At 40.8% G+C, this 19,497-nt stretch overlaps 2 protein-coding genes across 2 annotated transcripts; both read right to left on the bottom strand.

The window, feature by feature from the left end:
* Positions 1-6,062: 6,062 nt before the first annotated feature.
* Positions 6,063-8,651, bottom strand: LOC103413796 (putative receptor protein kinase ZmPK1). Its single transcript, XM_070809855.1, has one exon. It carries the CDS (start codon positions 8,568-8,570, stop codon positions 6,189-6,191), a length of 2,382 nt encoding a protein of 793 aa, XP_070665956.1. The 5' UTR covers positions 8,571-8,651; the 3' UTR covers positions 6,063-6,188.
* A 6,024-nt stretch (positions 8,652-14,675) lies between these two features.
* On the bottom strand, positions 14,676-15,488 carry LOC103450304 (putative receptor protein kinase ZmPK1). The gene is made up of 2 exons (XM_070809126.1): positions 15,215-15,488; positions 14,676-15,139 (listed from the first exon to the last, which is right to left on the bottom strand). The coding sequence occupies exons 1-2, from the start codon at positions 15,486-15,488 to the stop codon at positions 14,676-14,678; spliced, it is 738 nt and encodes a 245-aa protein (XP_070665227.1).
* Between the last annotated feature and the right edge of the window lie 4,009 nt (positions 15,489-19,497).

Here is a 19,497-nt window from a genome sequence, read left to right as displayed (position 1 = left end):
TTGGTACTAAAATAAACAGTAGACTTCTGCAAGTTGACCTGTTGCCCAGAAGCATGGCAGTAAGCCCTAAGCAGGTTCGTAAAATTTCGACAGTTGTTCGGTGTAGCTTTTTGGAACACGAGTGTGTCATCGACAAATAACAAATGGGTAAGCCTAGGCCCATTCATACTCAATTGTATACCATCCAAGAACCCAAGATCAGCAGCCGTCTGAATCATCCGAGAGAGCACCTCACTAACAATCAAGAAGACATGAAATGACAAAGGGTCCCCTTGTCGTAACCCTCTAGAAGGCCTAAAGCTTCTCTCAGGCTGCCCATTTATAAGCACTGAAAATTGAACAGAAGACACACATCGCATCACAACTTTCACCCAATTCTCACAAAAACCCATCTTCAATATTATAGCTTCCAGAAAGTCCCACTCAACGTGGTCATAGGTCTTGTTCATATCCAGCTTGATACCAAGTTCGAACCTATGCTTAGCTTTCCAAAGTTTTAGGAAATGGAAAACCTCATGAGCCAAAATAATATTATCTTATATTTGCCGGCCATGAACGAAGGCATTCTGACTGGGAGAAATAAGATCTGGCATATATGATTTGAGTCAGTTAGCTAGAATTTTGGAAAGAACCTTGTAAGCATAATTGCAGAGACTTATGGGTCGATACTGATTCACCAACTCCGGGTTTGGGACCTTGGGGATTAGGGCAATGTACGTATCATGAATCTGTTTTGGACAACAATCGTCACTTAGACAATCAGCAACCAGCCCCCTGATCTCCGGAGCGATTACCTCCCAGAAATTTTGGTAAAACACCCTCTAAAAGCCATCAGGACCAGGCGCTTTCAATCCTCTCATCTGAAAGGCAGCATCCATGATCTCATTGTCGTTAACATGCTTCCCTAACACTTCATTCATATCTGAGGTGACAATCGGATCCAGGCAATCCAAAATATCACCCCACTGCCTGTCCTCTTCAGACAAGAACAACTGAACGAAATGATCGTCCACCAACTGCCTAATTTTAGAAAGCTCATTTATCCAATTACCATTGGTACTTTGAAGTCTAATAATCTGGTCTTTTCGTCGACGTTACACCGTTGATTGATGAAAGAACGCGGTGTTTGCATCCCTTGCTTACAGCCATTGAACCCAGGATCTTTGGTGCCAAAACCGCTCCTCCTACTCATCTAATCTATTAATATTCATCGTTGTCTCATTGATCTCATTCAGGTTTGTCCCCCAATTTAATTGAAGTTTACCCAGGTGGGCAGTAAGAGCCTGAATTTCATTCCATCTCCCTTGAAAGTCTCTTGGCTCTATCTTTTCAGATTTTTCTTAGTTAAATGAATCTTCCTCCACCATTCGTTCATCCACTGCCCATCAACCCTTGCATTCCAACTCCGCTCAATCATTTCCTTACAACCCGACTCCTTACACCAATAAGTTTCGAATCTAAACAAAGGTTTCACTTTTCTAACCTTCGGTTCATTCATAACAATTAGAGGGGAGTGGTCAGAAGCCCTCGCCGTACCATGCGTAACTGTAGAAAAAGGCCATCTTTCTTGCCAAGCTCCGTTAACCAACCCTCTATCAAGGCGTTCCTGAACCAATGAATTATTACGTGTTCCTCGCCAAGTGAATTTACGACCAGAGAAACCCAAATCAATTAGTTCCATCCTATCCATGAACACCTGAAGATACCGAGGACGAGAGAATGAGCCTGGTGAGCCTCCATCTTTTTCAAAATCCCATAATATTTCATTGCAGTCCCCTCTACAGAACCATGGTCTGTCCATGGGCTCCAGTTCATTCGAAATCCACCTCTAGAATTCTTCTTTTTCTGACCTATAAGGGTTGCTATAGATCCAGGAAGCCAAACACCAATCAGCCTCGCCCATCTCCCTCATTTCAGTATGAATAAGGTTTTTCAATGAACTGAGAATATTAACTTCCATATTGTCATTCCACCAAAGGCTCAATCCACCAGCCGTACCTGCCATTCCACAGGAAGGAACATCAAAGCCCAACTAATATCCCATCCGTCTAGTCACCCCTTCAATTCTGTGATTTTTCATTTTAGTCTCCGATAGGAAAATCACAGAGGGGTCTATACTGTCTAATTAGCCCATGCAGGGCCCGAACTACCGTGTCCGACCCAAGACCATGACAATTCCAAAGCAAGTAGATCATGGCTAACTTGCGGCTGTTTTGGGCCAGCCGTCACCGCCACGAGTTTTAGAATCAGCTTTGCGATTCCCCCCTCTTCCACTTCTTTCTGTATACTACCAGACACCAATTTCCAGCCATCATCTCTCTGTATTGGCACCTCCAAAAGCTCTTCCTCAGCCAATAGGACCTGCTGCCTCTGAGAACTATCGGCTGTGGTACTAGGACCACCATTCAAATTTCTCCGTCCTCTCCTCCTTCCCAGTTCCGCACTTCTAGCTTATCTTTTTGCCCTTTTGTGGGAAGTTTGCTCTTTATTCATTCCCTCCTCAGCGGCTCTCTTCATCCCCAGTTTCTCAAAGACCTCACCAAGATGTTGGTCCTCCATATTTCCATTAACTAGCACCGGGGTGAATTGTAGTTGTGGCCATAGTCATGCCATAGTTGGATTCGGCTGCAAATTTTCGTTTAACCTAATGGAGATGGCTCTGAAGTAATACGAGGTAAAACTTGAGTTAATCTGCATGGTCCCACACTTGCACTTTCTGACCGTCCAACGACTTCCATCTCCTCAATCCTCTCACCCCTATGTTGGACTCTTTTGCCTAGCCCAGTTACGTGTCAAGTCTTCCTCTGAGCATTTCCCCCGACCACAAGTTGGTGTGGCCTATTCTGTTGTGGTCCGATTATAGTGCCTTGGATTGACCCTGCAACATCGCCCTGGATGCCCAACAAACTAGAACCAACATTCCGGCTCTCTTGACCCCGGCTTTGACCCCGAGTTAAACTCTTAATGTCATCTTCTTCTATGTGCCGTGTGTTATAACCTCCTACCATAGACCTAGTGGTCCTCATTTCTCTTCGTTCTTCAGCACATCATCTCTGGCCATGGGGCACCCCCAACGATCTGTCAACCTATAGCACATCTCATTCTAGTCCATTCACCATATCTCGCAGAATTGCCACTGATGGGTGGAAAAGCACACTCATTACTTTCATGTCCTAGTCTTCCACATCTATAGCAAAAATCCTGCAACCTCTCATACCGGAATTCGACCCACGAGTCACGATGCCCATTCCTAGTCAACCAGCATCATGTTGGTAAAGGATTAGAAGTGTCGAACATCACTCTCACCCTAAGGAAACCACGGGCGAGGGATATATTCTCCACCTCCATAACTTCTCCAATTTCCTCAGCAAGCTTTCACACGTTTGCAGCAGTACCTAAGTTCAGAGGAATGCCATTCAGTTGGACCCAAAAAGGAACCAAATGCATCTCAACTTCTTCTAGAGCAAGATCATCCTGCCATCTCTTGACAGAGAAGTTCTTCTTCATCACAACTCAAGGGACTTGGTCGAGGATTTTGGTTGCCACCTCTTTATCTCTAACAATTATTATAAGGGTATTATCTTTAACCCAGTTAACCTGGACCTCCTTAAACTCCTTCCAGGTGCTTTTTAAGATATTACGAAGGCCTCATTTGTTAAGAGGACGATCTACAAGAACTGCCCCTACCAGTTTGACCCCATGCTCCATATTTGTCAACTTCATCGCCCCTTCTAAATGGACCACCAAATCATCAACATCCGTCTGCGCCATGACACTGTGGACTTTCGTTCTTACACTACAATACTCCTTAACTTCTTCTAGATGAAGTTGGTTCTTGTACCTTCTGATGATGAAATGCCATAAGAAAGAAATAAACACAGACAACAGGAAGAATTTTGCACGTATCTTCTGCCAACTGTGTCCAACCCACTTATCACCCATCTTTCTCACCAGCCTTAAATGCACTCCCAAAGGTTGAACAACCACCTGACGAAACACTATGGTAGTAAATACGAATCAAATCAAAGGACAACCGCCAAAAAGTAGAGGGAGTCCCCCAGGCTCGAGTTGTCCTTAGTAGCAATTAAATGCACCCGTGAAGCCCCACCCCGCAGATGAGAAGCAGACGAGGAATAAATGCCCCAATAATCGCTTTATCTTGGAAGATTAGGGATTTGAAAGTACGAAAATGGGTAAATTGGGGGAATGGAAATCCCTATATTCCGAAATAGAATAGGAGCAACCCAATTTCACCCAGATGCCAAGGGTAGCCTTTCACAATAGGGGGAATAACTCTCACGACGGAGAGAATAACTCTCACAACGGAGAGAAAACAGAAGATGTTTTTTTAAAGTTGCGCTTCTATATAATAAGATATTTGGAAACTAAAAAACCCATCTCCCCCTCTCTTCTTTCCAGAAAAAAATGAAGGCTTTTCTGCAGCAACTACTCAACAAGATATTCACTAGCGTGTTGGATAATGACCTTGACCCATCCAACTTAGATTGGGCAACGATTATTCTGGCGTATTGTTTGTCAACGACAATTGGAATGGCTCTTGTACCCATCCAACTGCACTCCAAGCAGCTCCCTATATCCTTGTGCTTTCTCGGTCTCATAATCAGACTCTCCTTCTCAAGCATCTTCGTTAGCAAGTTCATTCAGTACTCCAAATGCTCACGAATCATAGTACATCTCGTCCATTATTTCGCTGTCTTTTTTGGGGTGATCGCCTTATTCATTTCCATCACAATCCCATTTCCCCTCTGGTTCAAGTTTACTGCCTCTGTCATCTATGCGGCCTTAGGCCTTGTAATACTATTTTGTCACCACTACTATAACTGATCAGATGTATCCAGCAAGAATTATGTTATGAACCCAATTTGTAATTGAGGTTTATGGTTTAATTAAGAGCTAAGTTAGTTATAATTGAGGGTTTTGAATATTACTCATGTACATGTGTTCTTGAATTAAGACAGTTTGTAAACTGCATGAAAAGGATAACAATGTACCCCCCCCCGGGTTGTATTTGATCGGTGTATATGATGCCTTGCTAGGAGTGGTTGTATATGCTTGTATTTTTTATCGTCGAGGTTTAGGTACTATGTTCCCCCCCCCCCCATTGTATATTTTCGCAAGTAATATAATTTGGGCATGAGGGCCTAGCCCCCCAGCTTTGACTGGGTTCCAGCCCATGTTAAATATTCTTCTTAAACATATGTTTCCGTATTAAAAAAAGGCACATTTTGAGTTTTCACACTGGGCACCCAAAAACTCAAGAGTGGCCCTAGTGATCTCGACCTGCAAATTCACGATTTCGAACCTTTCCTTTTTTTTTTTTTTTTTTGAAGAAGAAGAAGAAGAAGCGGACCTTTCCATTTTTAAATACCATTTTTAATTTTTTTTTTATTACTTTTAATTAGAAATTTCATGTTTGTATAATAATAACATAATGTATATAAGTTTATTTTAAGTTATATAAAAGTTCAAGTAATTGGTCATCTAAATTTGATTATTATCGAATTGATCAACCTTGATCTATATTCAGATGCATTAAAGTTAAAATATCGGATTTAGGCTATAATTAAAAGTCTCAATCCATATCCTATATTATTACCATTTCGAAAGTAGTTATTGTACATGTCATGAAGTGACAGGTGACCATAAACCATAAATCTTACGGCTTAATTGTAATAGCAATCATTGAAATATTGATCGATTGAGTTGTATTTCAGTCATTGAATCATTGAATACAAATATTAACCTGGCTTATTTATTGATATGCTCCCAAAACAAAAAACCAAAAACGAAAAGTCCAAAGGCTTGCTCTTTTCTCTTTTAATCAATGTGAACTTGGTCGTCGCACACTAACTCAACCTACTTGTATGAAGTTCATTGCGCTAGAAAAGGTTGAAGCTACTTAATTTTGGAAAAGTGATTTCCGCACACTCATTTTCTCTTTAGGCACAACCTTATTTATTTCTAACTATTTGATTGAATAAACCATAAAAGAGACGTAAATAAATAGGTATGGAAAACGAGAATGAGCAATGATCGTTATTACGCTTGAAGAAACGTAAATAAACCATAGAAGAAATGTAAATAAATAGGTGTGTGGAAAACTAGAAATTGAAGTACACACTCTAACTAATACATTGAAAAGTGTCTGGTGTTTATTCAACTGGCTACTACTCATCATTTTCAAGGAGAAGCTCCACAACCTTACTCATGGCAGGCCTTGCTTTGCGATCTTCTTGTACGCACGACATAGCGACTTTCATCAATCGTTTGAGCTTCGTGTTGAACTCATGGTGTAGCCGAGGGTCGATTACTTTCTCAAGCCCTTCTTCTCCGATCATTTCAGTCACCCAATGTACCAAGTGGTTGTATTCATTGTTTTGGCCACCAGTTGAAAGGAAGCTAGAAGCACTTCTTCCACTCAGTAGTTCCAGCAGCACAACCCCATAGCTGTACACGTCCGCCTTGGCATCAATTTTCAGGTTCATCATCCACTCTGGAGCTAAATAACCTCTGGTGCCACGCACTTGTGAAAAGCCAATCCCATGACTGTCTCTGACGCCGTGGATATCTTTGAATAGCTTTGCCATGCCAAAATCTGCCACCCGAGGTTCCAAATCATCGGCTAACAGTATGTTTTGAGGCTTCACATCACAGTGAAGTACCCATTCCAGGCACTCCTCGTGTAAATATGACAAACCCTTTGCAGTGCCTAGTGCAATGTTGTATCGCTTCTCCAATCCAAATTCCACATCCGAAAACAAGATTTTATCCAAGGACCCGTTCTTCAGGTATTCGTAAACCATCAGTTTGTGATCATTCTCGGCACAGAAACCCCATAGTTTGACCAAGTTCCTGTGGTTCACATTCCCTATCACGCTCACCTCTGCCCAGAACTCTGCCTCTCCTTGTAAGATGCCTTCTAGTCTCTTCACCGCAACAACTCTTCCATCATCCAGAAGCCCTTTATAGACAGTTCCGAAGCCCCCTTTCCCTATCTTCTGTTTGAAGTTACCGGTAGCTCTTGTTAGTTCTGCATAGGTGAAGCGTTTGAAGTCCATGGCCAATGCCATGTAACCGGCTATATTGGACAACTCTTCATGAGCATGCTTTCGGAAGAGATACCACCACGTCAAACCAACGCAGAGTGCTTCAATTACTGCAAAAGAACCTACAAATCCAATTAGGTATTTCATGTACCAGTTTCTATTGCGCTCTGCTTCAGGATCGTTGCTGTTGAAAACAACTTGTGCACCTGAACAGTTCAAATCATGTGTTTCAAACTTCGTTGGGAGCGCATGAGGGCTCAGAAATCCCTTTGGAACCTTAATATGTATGATCATGCGTGAAGTTGGCGAACGATATCCATTAAGGAGAAGAGATTTAGGGTAACACTGTCCTTGTCCATCCAGTGCATATCCAAATCCTCTGCATCTTGTAGCATTCAGGCATGAATTCCTGCAGGCTTCAAATGAAATGCCAAACCTGTACGTCCCCAAGTCGTATCCATAGTAATCTGTGTAAGGAAGTTCCATGAAATCCAATTTGCTTGAATCGGTAGACAAATTGAACGAAGGCGAGCAGCCTCTAGACCAGTCTGAAGGATTGTTTCTGGTGAAACCATAAGGGCAAGTACAAGTAGGATGTGGGTTGTAAATGCAAATACCATATTCACCACACAAGCCATCAACTTGGCAAGCTCCAACACTACTCGGCAACCATGAGATTTCCCAAAGCCGAGTTGATTCATCTAAACTGTACAATCTCAAAATGCCATCATAATCTATTGTTAAACGGCGCTTTGGGCCAACTCCATAATCAGATGCGTTGAAATTCAAATTGTCGCTGGATCTGAATTGTCCAGCCTCATTCAAAATTGCTATTCTAGAGCTATTATAAGGTGTTCTTTTGCTATAAAAAACAGTTGCATCTGTTCTCGGCCAGTAAACACTCGAAATGATTGGACCATTATAGATGAGATAAAGGATGTTGGTGTCATCAAATTTGAAGTTGTAGTATCCAGATAAATATGTACCTTGGCTTCTCATGGACACCAACATTGTTTTCTTGACAATTCTTTGTGATGGCAAAACTGTATCCGTCGGAAAGTCAAAACTCTGCCATATGACCCCCTTTGATTGGTTGATCAGCACCAAGTTTCCAGTCTCAAGAAGCCGAGCCTCCACGCCTGCATTAGAGAAAGTGCTGGTTGACCATACAGTTGAACCAACCCCATCAGTCAGGACAAGGTTGCCATCTTTGTGGAGGGTAAGCTTGGACCCTCGTGCGCTAACGGGCTCATCTCTGTTAGCCATCCATGCAACTGTTTTATTGGCGGAATTGGTAAACCATATTGCATAGCAATAGGCATCAGTGCCCACCTTGTAAAATCCACTTGAGAAAGTTCCATTTGGTGAAACCAACAAGTCGCTCTCCTTCTCAACTGTTAAGGAGCTTCCCTGCCTTAAGCTCGGAAGCCCCGGAAATTGCTGTTGACTCCAAGCCACTGTGGCAGCAAACAAAAACAGAATAAGAAACTTGGGAAGTTCCATGGTTGGTTTGGGAAAAAAGCTTATGGCCTGTAGATGGTTTCAGGCCAATGCGGAACCTTCTTCAGATTTTATAGAAAAAACCTAAACAAAATTCTACTCTTAAGTTTTTTAATGAGTTTCATTCCATCAAACCACTACAAGCCTGTGAGATTCAATGATTCAGCAGCCACGCCTGATGCCTGGCGGCTCCAAATGTACGATATATGATCCAACACGCAATTGGTTTTATACAAAACTAGAGACGGAATAGAATGTGGTTGAAGTAGACTTTCCAAAAGCAACGTTAGAGCTAACTAAACAAACCAACAGAGGAATTCAACAACTTAAATCAAGTATTTTTTTTAATTTCTAAATATGCATCAATATTTTACAATAACGTTATTTAGACGCACAAACTAGTCGCATTGTTGGCACGCTCTCTATTGGAAGCGAGCTCTATCATTGTATGCAAGGACCACTTGTATTAGAAGATGGTTCTAAAGAATTCTATGACTATAATGTGGGACTCACATGTATTAGAGAGTATCAGTAACATGGTTAGTTTATGTGTCTAGATGGCATTACGGAAATGTTTTTACTCAGAACTACATTGATCACCATTAGATGAGTTCAAATTTTGAAATTTACGTTGAAAATAGATCAATGCGGTGGTAATACTCACCATCACTTTAAGACTTTAAGGTGGCGAGCATATGCACCATAGCATTACTCTTTGTTTTATTAAGAGTTTCCATAAACCCAGCAGCTACTTGTTTTAAAAATGCAGGCAGCCAGCTAAACCAAGATTATTAATTTCTAAACACGCATCAATTCTTTTGGTTAAGGAACGGATTAAACAACAATATGTGTAAAATCAACGGTTTAAGATAACAAAAATATGAATAAACAAAGAACTTACATTTGGTGTGGAGACGGAGACTGCTCATTCTCGAATTTTTGGTTGTGGGCGGTCAAACACAAGAAGTAGCTAGAATTGTTGGTGGCTGCTTTTTTTTTTTTGGCCTTTTCTACGGCGGTTCGATTTGGGGTTTTAAAGTGACAGAGAAAAAGAGCGCGCGATAAACAAAAGTCTTGTGACAATCTTTTTAAAAGATTTTTACGTACATTTTATTGTCTACTTAGAAGTCTCATTTGGTGGATGAGGTGCATCGGCAACAAAAGGTTAGTAATGGGGATCCTTCAGGTTCGGTAAGACCCCCATTCGGGATTATGAAAGTGAATTGTGATGGTGCATGGTTAAAGGAATCCGGACGAGGAGGGTATGGATGGGTGGTACAATATATCGCAGGTATTTTCACGGGGAGGGGGAGTGGGGAATTTCCCATGCGAATCTAGTCTAATGGCAGAGGCGGAATCAGTGCGGGTGGCTTTGTTGGCTTATATTGATATGGGGTTTGATGTGGTTTAGATTCAGATTCTAAAGGACTTATGGGATATGATGAACGGCAAGGTTCAACCAAATGTTGCAATTGAAGCACTCCTTGATATCCAATATGTGAAGCAGCGGCTGAGGTCAGTGGATGTCATTTTTGCTCCTCGTATTTGTAATATGGCAGCGAAACTAGTGGCAGCTTTCACCTTACGGGAGGGAGGCTCTTATGGACGAGACTATTTCGAGCCAGAGTGATTGTTTAACACTTTGGCTTCTGATTTAAACATTTCAATTCGAATCTAATAAAATTCTTTCCTTTGATAAATTAAAAAAAAATTTGAAATGGAAATTTTGTTTTCAACTCGGAGATAGAAGATGAGTATTCAAGAAGAGTTATCCAATCCAATCCTTCCCAAAATGGAAGGATTAGAAGGGAGAAGTGTTTTTTATGTTTAATCTTCTTAAAATGAAAAATCATTTCCTGTACTTTCAAAATACCTTCAATTTAAAGGGTTATCCCTTCTAATCCAACCCTTCATACAAAACGAGCCACAGAGCTTAGTTTATTTTTTGGCTGCTTGATGGACTAGAATTGAAACACTACAATACAACAAAAGGTTTAATATTACGGTCTAATAACATTCTTTTCTACTTGTTAGTACAGGTCTTAGTTTGAATCTCATGGATATTGAGTTTGAGCTTAATTATTATGAAGGAGCTATTGTGTGATTTAATTCAATTTCGCATCCCTTAATATAAACATATGGTTAAAAACAAAAACAAAAAAAGAAACCATAAAATTGGGCCGCCCAGGGCCATACTCATATGTCGAACTGGCTAGAACTGATGGCCCAACTAATAAGGCATACCCAAACACCAAGAACAAAACCGAGCCCAAGACTTGGGTACTTTGATTCCCAGAATGTCACTGAATGTCACAGATCTCAGACATTCTTTCAAACACCGTAGTAATCTGAAACATATTGTCCGAAAGATTACAGAGAAATAGGGACTTGGTTTCTCGCAGGAACAGATTTCATGAAAAATCTGGTGATTCAAATGGACAAACAAACGAATTGTGAACGCTGTTTTCTCGGGTAAATGTTGCACTTTCCGGTAATGTTGACAAAATCTGGTGACTCAACTAGCTTTTTACCTTTACTTCGTCCATTGTTCAGGCTCTCTCTCTTTTTCTTCTTCTTTTTTTTTTTGTTTTTACACGAGCGATATTCTATTTTAAACTATATATATTGTGGGGAGGGAGATTTGAACTCGAGTGCATGGGGAAACGGTACATGACAGGAGGAATCGAACCTAACCTAGGGCCGGTCCTGAGTTTTTGGGTGCCGAGTGCGAAAGCTCAAAATGTGCCATTTTTTAATACGTAAACATATGTTTAAAAAAAAATTTAACGAGGGTTGGAACCCAGTCGAAGCTAGAGGGCTAGGCCCTCACATCCAAATTATATTACTTGAGAAAATATACAACGGAGAGACATAATACCTAAACCCCGACAATCAAAAATACAATCATATACAACCATTCCTAGCAAAGCTCCTTGAAATTTCAACCTTTAAGAAATTGTCCTCTAACATTTTTTGAAGCAAAATCATCAATTATATCATCATACTCCAACACATATTACCTACACATGATATAACAAAAATTTCCTATCAAAATTATTATTCCAACACATATTATATATTATAAAAATACTAACATATTATAAAAATTGAACCTAAAAATTGGGTTAGAAATGAAATCAAATAATTCAATTAGTCAATAATTCAATTCATCAACAACAACAATTCTATACATCAATTATCATATAATTCTATGTCACTTGCAAAATTTTATATTAAATTATGAATTGATAATTCAAATTTTAAAAATTAGTTTACCTCAAAAGGGTTGGTAGTGAGTGAATGCTCTTGGCACTTGCACTTGCAGTAGCCAATCAATGGTGAATGGGCTTAGCGCTGAGGAGGAGGGACATAGACCTCCCGTGCCACAGCAGATTGCAGTTGAAAAGGGAGTCAGGGTCAGGGACGGTAGGGAGGGAAGTGGGGAACAAATGGGGGTGCACCCCACCCCCGATTTTAAAGGTAGTTTTGGGTTTTTATTTAAAAATTATTTTTAAGGCCTTAATATGTGTGCCCAGGGGGGCCCACTTAGTTTTTGGTGTCCCCGGTTCCCCTTTCTTCTCTCTTTTCTCTCCTGGTTTTCTCTTCTCCCTCTCTCTCTTCTTTTTCTATTTTCCCCCCGAGCCCCTTTTATGTACTCTCTCCTTCTCCCCGAGGACCAACCCACACACACCCACACCCACACCACCTCATCTCCATGCTACTCTCTCTATCTCTCTCTCTCCCTTCGTCTATGTGGAGCTCAGAGGAACTCCGACAAGGTTCCTCATCCTTCCAACTTGGTAAGTCTCAGAAACACCCCAAAGGTTTATCTTTTCATGCCCATGGTTCTTTTCTGACCACGTGGTTATGTTTTGGACGTCAAACCACGAAGAAACACGTCGGGGAGACTTCCCCGGATTTCTGGTAAGGAGCACCGCCCCTTGCGAGGTAATTTTCGGCCAAACCACGACGAGTTGGCCGGCGTGCAAGGTATCAATCTCTTCATCTCGCTGAGTATTACAACGTTCCTTTTTTAATCACCCAATTTCGTTGAGTATTGAAGAAGTTATATCCATTTAAATCTTACCCAGTTTCTGACGACCTCTAAAGCTTTCGAGGCATTTTTCGGTCAAACCACAGTGAGTTAGATGTTTTCTGAGATACCATTCTCTTTGTCTCTTCGAGAACCAAAACTTTCATTTTTGAATCACTCAATTTCATTGAGTTTTGACAAAATTATGAACGTTTAAAGTTAAGGAACTTTCCGGCCGAATTCTGGCCTTCTTTTTCCTTGGGTCCAGCGACCCATCAAACATAGGCATTTTGGGCCTTTCCTGCCGAGCCCAACCCAAACCCATTTCTACCTTTTTGTTTTGTTTTAATTTTAATTGTTTTGGATTAAAGGCCTTTGGGCCGTGTCTAAGGCTCGGGCCTTAGGCCCATCATCATTTTCAAACCAAGCCTTTAAAGGCTTAAGGCCCTATGGCCATGTCCTTTTACCTTAGGCCTTTGGCCTTTGGGGCCGGGCCCTAAAACCAAATCCTTTAAGCCCATTTCCTTAAAACCCTAATCAGCCCAAATCTTTTTTGGGGGAATATTCCATTAGGGAATATTCCATCAGGGAATATTCTTTGGAATATTGAGTTTTTATTAAATTTAACCGGGACCCTTTTTAAGGTAATTCGACGTCCTGAATCCGTTTCCGACGTCCATTTTCTCAAATTCAATTGTTATAATAGAGTTTTATTAATTTGACCATTTATGTGCTTAGGGGCAATATTTGTGACATTTCTGTGGTTGCTAGTTTGCGTGACTCTTCAGCAGCTAAGTATCTGTGAGTTGACCCCTTCTAAAATGCATGTTTTAATAATAGAAATGCATACATGAAAAAGCATGATTTAACAATTATGTTCTATGATACATTTTGAGATAACATGCTTATTGAGGCTAGTTTGAATTATTACTATTTTTCCTATAACCCATGTTCTTATAGAATATTCGATGGATGACGATATGATATTTAGAACATGTTTCGAACACCTTTTTATAGTATAGATAATGGATGACTTTATACTATGAAGTTGTTTTTCAATATATGTATGTTCAATGGTTTTGTACTTACCTAGTGGTCCTTTCCACTACGGGATGTAAGGATAGATTCCGGTCCATCCTGGGCGACGGTTTGGTGTTGGCATAGGGCCTAGAGTGTGTTTCCTCTGGCTATTAGCACAGGGACGAGACGCAGTGTATTTTCCTCTGACTGTCTGCTTAGAGACGGGGAACCGGCAAGGGGCCGGGGGGTTATCGGACAATTCACTAGTGATTATTATATATACAAGTTATGATTTGAGACATTGCACGACATGTTAGGTTTCAGAAAACCTATGTTTATTATTATATATGTGTTTTCATAAAACCTGGGGGTTGGTACATTGATAATTGTTTTACTATATATATATATATATATATATATATATATATATATATCAACTTGGTCCACTCATGTTTGTTTTACGCCCCTTCAGAACTTAGAATCAAGGCATACAATCCCGGCATCCAAGCATTTCTGCATCAGCATCTTCAAGTCCTCTCGGTGTAAGACCCACCATTTTGTTCATTTAATTTTATATTATATCCTTTAGTGTTATAGTTAGTTGTATACTCTGAACACGTTCTTTAAATGCATATTCATTATTCTTTTATATTTATAAGTCTTATTTATCCCTTGTTTTCAGCAATTGCATTCAATAAACAGCTTTCGTCATCCTCAGGTGTCGGCCAGCACGTGCCTATCCTTGTGTTCGGGAAATATCGGGATCGGGGCATGTCAAATTGAGCTACAATCCCTTTGCTTATCGGTAGTTAGAAAGCCGACTATTACAAGTTAATTGACAAAAACTCAAAACCTTCTGCACATTCTAATAAAACATTGCACAGAAATTTGAAACAACTTCTTGTTGGAATCACATTCCTTTTGTTCAGCTGAAATGATGAAATCTGATTCACCGGTTACATTTTATACGAAGCTACATAGATGGAAGAACATTAACATAAATATTTGATATACATTCAACTTCAATTATTTATTCTCTGATCTTTGGTATGGCCTTACTCATGATCATTGTCAAGTAGAAGCTCCACAACCTTACTCATGGTTGGCCTTGCATTGCGGTCCTCTTGAACACACAATAGGGTAACTTTCATCAGCCCTTCGAGCTTCTTCTTTTTGTACTCACACAGTAATTTCGGGTTAATCACTTTCTCGAGCCCTTCTATTTGGATCTTTTCAGTCACATATTGAACCAGTTGGTTGCACTCATTGTACTCTTTGGCAAGTGTCGAAATGAGAATCGAAGCACTCTTTCCACTCAACAGTTCCAGCAAAACAATCCCATAGTTGTACACATCCGCCTTGGCATCAATTTTCAGGTTCATCATCCACTCTAGAGCCATATAACCTCTGGTTCCCCATGCTTTTGAAAATCTCCTTCTTTGCATATCTTTGATGCCATAGATATCTGTGAATAGCTTTGACATCCCAAAGTCTGCCACTTTAGGTTCAAGCTGATCATCTAACAGTATGTTTTGAGGCTTTATATCACAATGGAGGACCTATTCGAGGCATTCCTCGTGTAAATACGACAAACCCTTTGCAATGCCTAGTGCAATCTTGTATCTCTGCTCCAATCCTAGTTCCGCATCTGAGAACAAGATTTTGTCCAATGATCCATTCTCGAGGTACTCATAGACGAGAAGCTTATGCTGATTGTCCGCGCAGAAACCCCACAGTTTAACCAAGTTTCGTTGATTGATATTCCTTATCACACTCGCCTCTACCCAAAACTCTACATCTCCTTGCAAGACACCATCTAGTCTCTTCACAACTACAACTTTTTCGTCATCTAGGACCCCTTTATACATGGTTCCAAAGCCTTATTTTCCTACCTCCTGCTTGAAATTATTGGTTGCTTTTTTAAGTTCTGCGTACGTGAAGTGCTTGAATCCCATGGCTAATTCTATGTAACCAATGTTCACAAATTCCTCTTTAGCCTGATTTCGGAAGACGTACCACCATGTCAAACCAATGTAGATTGCTTCAATTATCGGAAATGAGCTCACAAACCCAATTAGGTATTCCGTGTACCGAATTTTGTTGCTCTTTGCCGCTTTTGGATAACCACTATCGAGAGGAGCAGTTCAGTTCATATGGTTTTAGCTTCTTTAGGGCTTCATTGGTGCTCAAACCTTTCAGAATCTTAATATACATAGAAATGAACGTACTAGGCTTATGAAATCCATTAAGGAGAAAACTTTTGGGGTAACGTACCCCGCTTCCATCCCGAGCATATCCAAATCCTTTGCATCTCAAATCATATAAGCACGCGTCCCTGCATTCTTCATAAGGGATTCCAATAGCTGTCGTATCCAAGTCATATGCAAAGTAATCTGAGTTAGGAATCTCCATGAAGTCCAACTTGTTTGAATCATGAGACAAAATGACTGAAAGTGAGCAGCCTTTTGACCAGTTTGAATGATCCCTTAGGGAGAAACCATGAGGGCAAGTACAAATAGGTTGCGGATTGTAGATACAAATTCTGTATTCACCACACAAGCCATGAACCTGACAAGTATCAATAGCATTAGGTAACCATGTGATGTTCCAAGTCCCTGTTGAATCATTTAGGCTGTACAACTTAAGACGCCGTCATAATCCAGAGTCAATCGCCACTTTGGACCAATGCGATAATCTGATACATTAAACATCAGATTGTCACTTGATATAAATTGTCCTACCTCATCCAAAATTGCTACTCTAGAGCTATTGTAAGGTGTTCTGCCATTGTTGAAAACATTTAGACCTAGCCTTGGCCAATAAGCACTCGTAAATTGAGGGCTAGTGTAGACTAGATATAAGATATTGTAATCATCGAATTTGAATTTATAGTATCCAGATAAGTGTGTACCTTGACTTTCCATTAACAACAAGGTTTTGTTTGTGTCAAGTTGTTGTGGGAGAATCAAAACTTTGCCAGATGACCCTATTTGCTTGACTGATCGGCACCAAGTTTCCAGTCTCAAGAAGCCGAACCTCCATGCCAACACCAGAAAAAGTGTTTGTTGACCACACAGTTGATCCAATCCCATCAGTAAGGACAAGGTTGCCATTTCTTCGGAGGGTTAGCCTAGACCTTGTTTCATTTACAGGCCTATCTCGGTTAGCCATCCAGACAACGGTTTTATTGATTGAATTCGTGTACCAAATTGCATAACAAAATGCCCTTTTGCCGACGTTGTAAAATCCACTGGAGAAAGCTCCATTTGGTGAGACCAACGAATGGCTCTCTTCCTCAACTTTCAAAGAGCTCCCCTGTCTTAGGCTTTGCAGCCCTCCTTGGCTCCAACCAGATGCAGTTGCAAACAGCAAAAAAATGAGGAGTTTGTGGACGTCCATGGCAAGTTTCCGAAAAGGCTTTAGACCTGGGGTTGGTCTTAAGCCAGTTTGGACTATAAGGTATTTTTCTTGCCTTGAGATGAGCTTGTGCATAATCTACTTCTCTTTTAATTATTTTTTGGCATTTTTGGGACCTTATGCTAAATTTTCTTCGTTCAGTGATTTTCTTCCCATACAATAATGCAAGGGTGCATTTGCTACACCGGACTATCTCAGACTGAACTAACTTTAGGGATTAAGTTGGACTGGTTTGGCTTGGACTAAGCTGGATAAGAATTATAAAATGTTTGGTGCAGTACCGGACTAAGTCATAGATTAACAATTTCTTCTTTTTTTGTAACAAAAGACTAACTGTTGTAAACATTCCTAGTTTAAGTATGATTGTGTAAATCCTAGATAAGATTTGATTCTAGTTATCCTTTCCTATTACAACTTGTATTACTTGGAGGAGAAGAAATATCTTCTCTCCCTTTACTACTATAAATAAAGGCACAATGTAGGAGGGATAACAACACACACATTCCCCTACAATTCTACAAACACACATCTCTCTCCTCTCCCTCTCTGCCGCCGGCCCTAGTCCCTCTGTCAGATAAAATAGACCACAACACGTTATCAGCACGCTCCTACCGCTGCGCTTAGGAATCTGACGTTGGAGATTTTTTTTCTGCATCAAACCAGTTCATCCATATCATCACGCAATCAGGTTCTTTCCAAACAACGGCTTTTAACTCGATATTTTGCAAGCCCTGATAGCATGAACATTCACCATGATGCATGACTCAACTTTACGTTTTACGTATTTTAGATTCTACGTAAATTGCGTATGCTTCATAATCAAAATTGCTACAATTATGTGAATTTGATATTTGTCATGAATTGAATCCTACATATGTACATGCATTGAAACTATTATTTGCATATGCATCAACGTAAATATGTGATTCATTGAAATCCACATGCATATAATTATATTTGAATTGAAAAAAATTTTGCGATTTGGGAATTAGGGTTCTTCGAACCCATGCACTTGCACCATGCAAGCCGCAAGCCACCAGGCCCGCAGCCTGCGATGGCCCAGCTCGGTTTCCTCACCAGGCCTGCAGCCTGCATCGATCCTCCGAGCCCAAGACCACGGCTGGAGCTTCTGCTCCTCGTCCAAACCCCAAACCCAACACCCAGCAGGTGTCGCCACCCATCCATCACCGTACTGCACAGCCTGTCGCCATGCCTAGCCTACTCAGACGACCTACAGATCGTCCACGATGTCCTATGGTCTGAGATTTGCTGAGATCTCATCGGAATTTTTCATAAATCCGATTGAAATTTTCTAGGGTTTGGTTGATATAACGTCGAGATTTCTCCAATCTCCGTTCATATTTGGTTCCCCAGTTGGACCCCCGTGTTTCCCACGATCGATAGCCTCCTAGAACACGGCCACCTACAGTGGCGGCGCTCCGGCAACCGTTCCCAGCAAAAGCTAGGGTGTTCCTGATTCCAACCCGAACCCTATTGGGCTCCAGCCTCTCGGCCCGTGTGAAAAAAAAAACAATTTTTTTTGCTGGGCTCGCTTGCAGCGGCCCAGCCAACAAAGAAAACAATTTGTTTTTTATTTTCCTGGGCTCGCCTGCAGCGGCCCATACCGAAAAAAAGAGAAATTTTTTTTTCGGGCTGCACACAGCAGCCCATTCCTTTCTCACCCCGTGGGCCTGCAGCCTACACCCGGGGGTACTCGGCCTATATTTTTAGGCCCCGAGATTTTATTATTTAATACTTTTAAATAATATGGGTTTTTATATTTTCACCCACACTTTAATTTGGCCCCGAAGACCAAAAATAAATTAATTCACTTATCATTATACAATATTTCTGCATATATTCTTTGCATATTTGTTTGCATATCTATTTGTGTTTGCCTGCAGGAATATATGAACCTGAAGTTCATAATTACTTTGAAACCCGAAGTTTCTTATACACATGCCTTGTTAGAAAACCCGAAGTTTTCACTTAAACATATCACCCATGAAAACCCGAAGTTTTTCATGCAAAATTCAACCAATACATGTCTATTAGAACCTGTATGTTCTACTCCTATGTGAATGGATTGATTTTTCTCCATTACACTAACCACATCTTGTCCATCTATTTTGTGATAGGAACATGTCGAACTTGAACAAACTCGACTTCACCGCTTTGGAGGTTTCTGGAAGGAACTACCTCAAGTGGGTTCAAGATGTGAAGCTCCACCTCACTGCAAAGAACTTGCGTCCTGCTATTGAAGAAGCAACAGATAAACTTGTTGGAGAGGCTGAAAAAGCCACTGCTATGATCTTCATCCGAAGACATATCCATGACGCTCTACAAACTGAGTACCTTGCTGAGGAGGATCCACGTGCATTATGGGTCGCTTTGGCTGATCGTTTCGATCACCAAAAGGACATATTCTTGCCTGAAGCAAGACACGACTGGCAGCACTTG

The sequence above is a fragment of the Malus domestica genome, chromosome 12 (genome assembly GCF_042453785.1).
Source record: "Malus domestica chromosome 12, GDT2T_hap1".
Classification (NCBI taxonomy): Eukaryota; Viridiplantae; Streptophyta; class Magnoliopsida; order Rosales; family Rosaceae; genus Malus; species Malus domestica.
The sequence above is the reverse complement of the archived record's forward strand: the minus strand, read 5'-3'. Positions and strand labels throughout refer to the sequence as shown.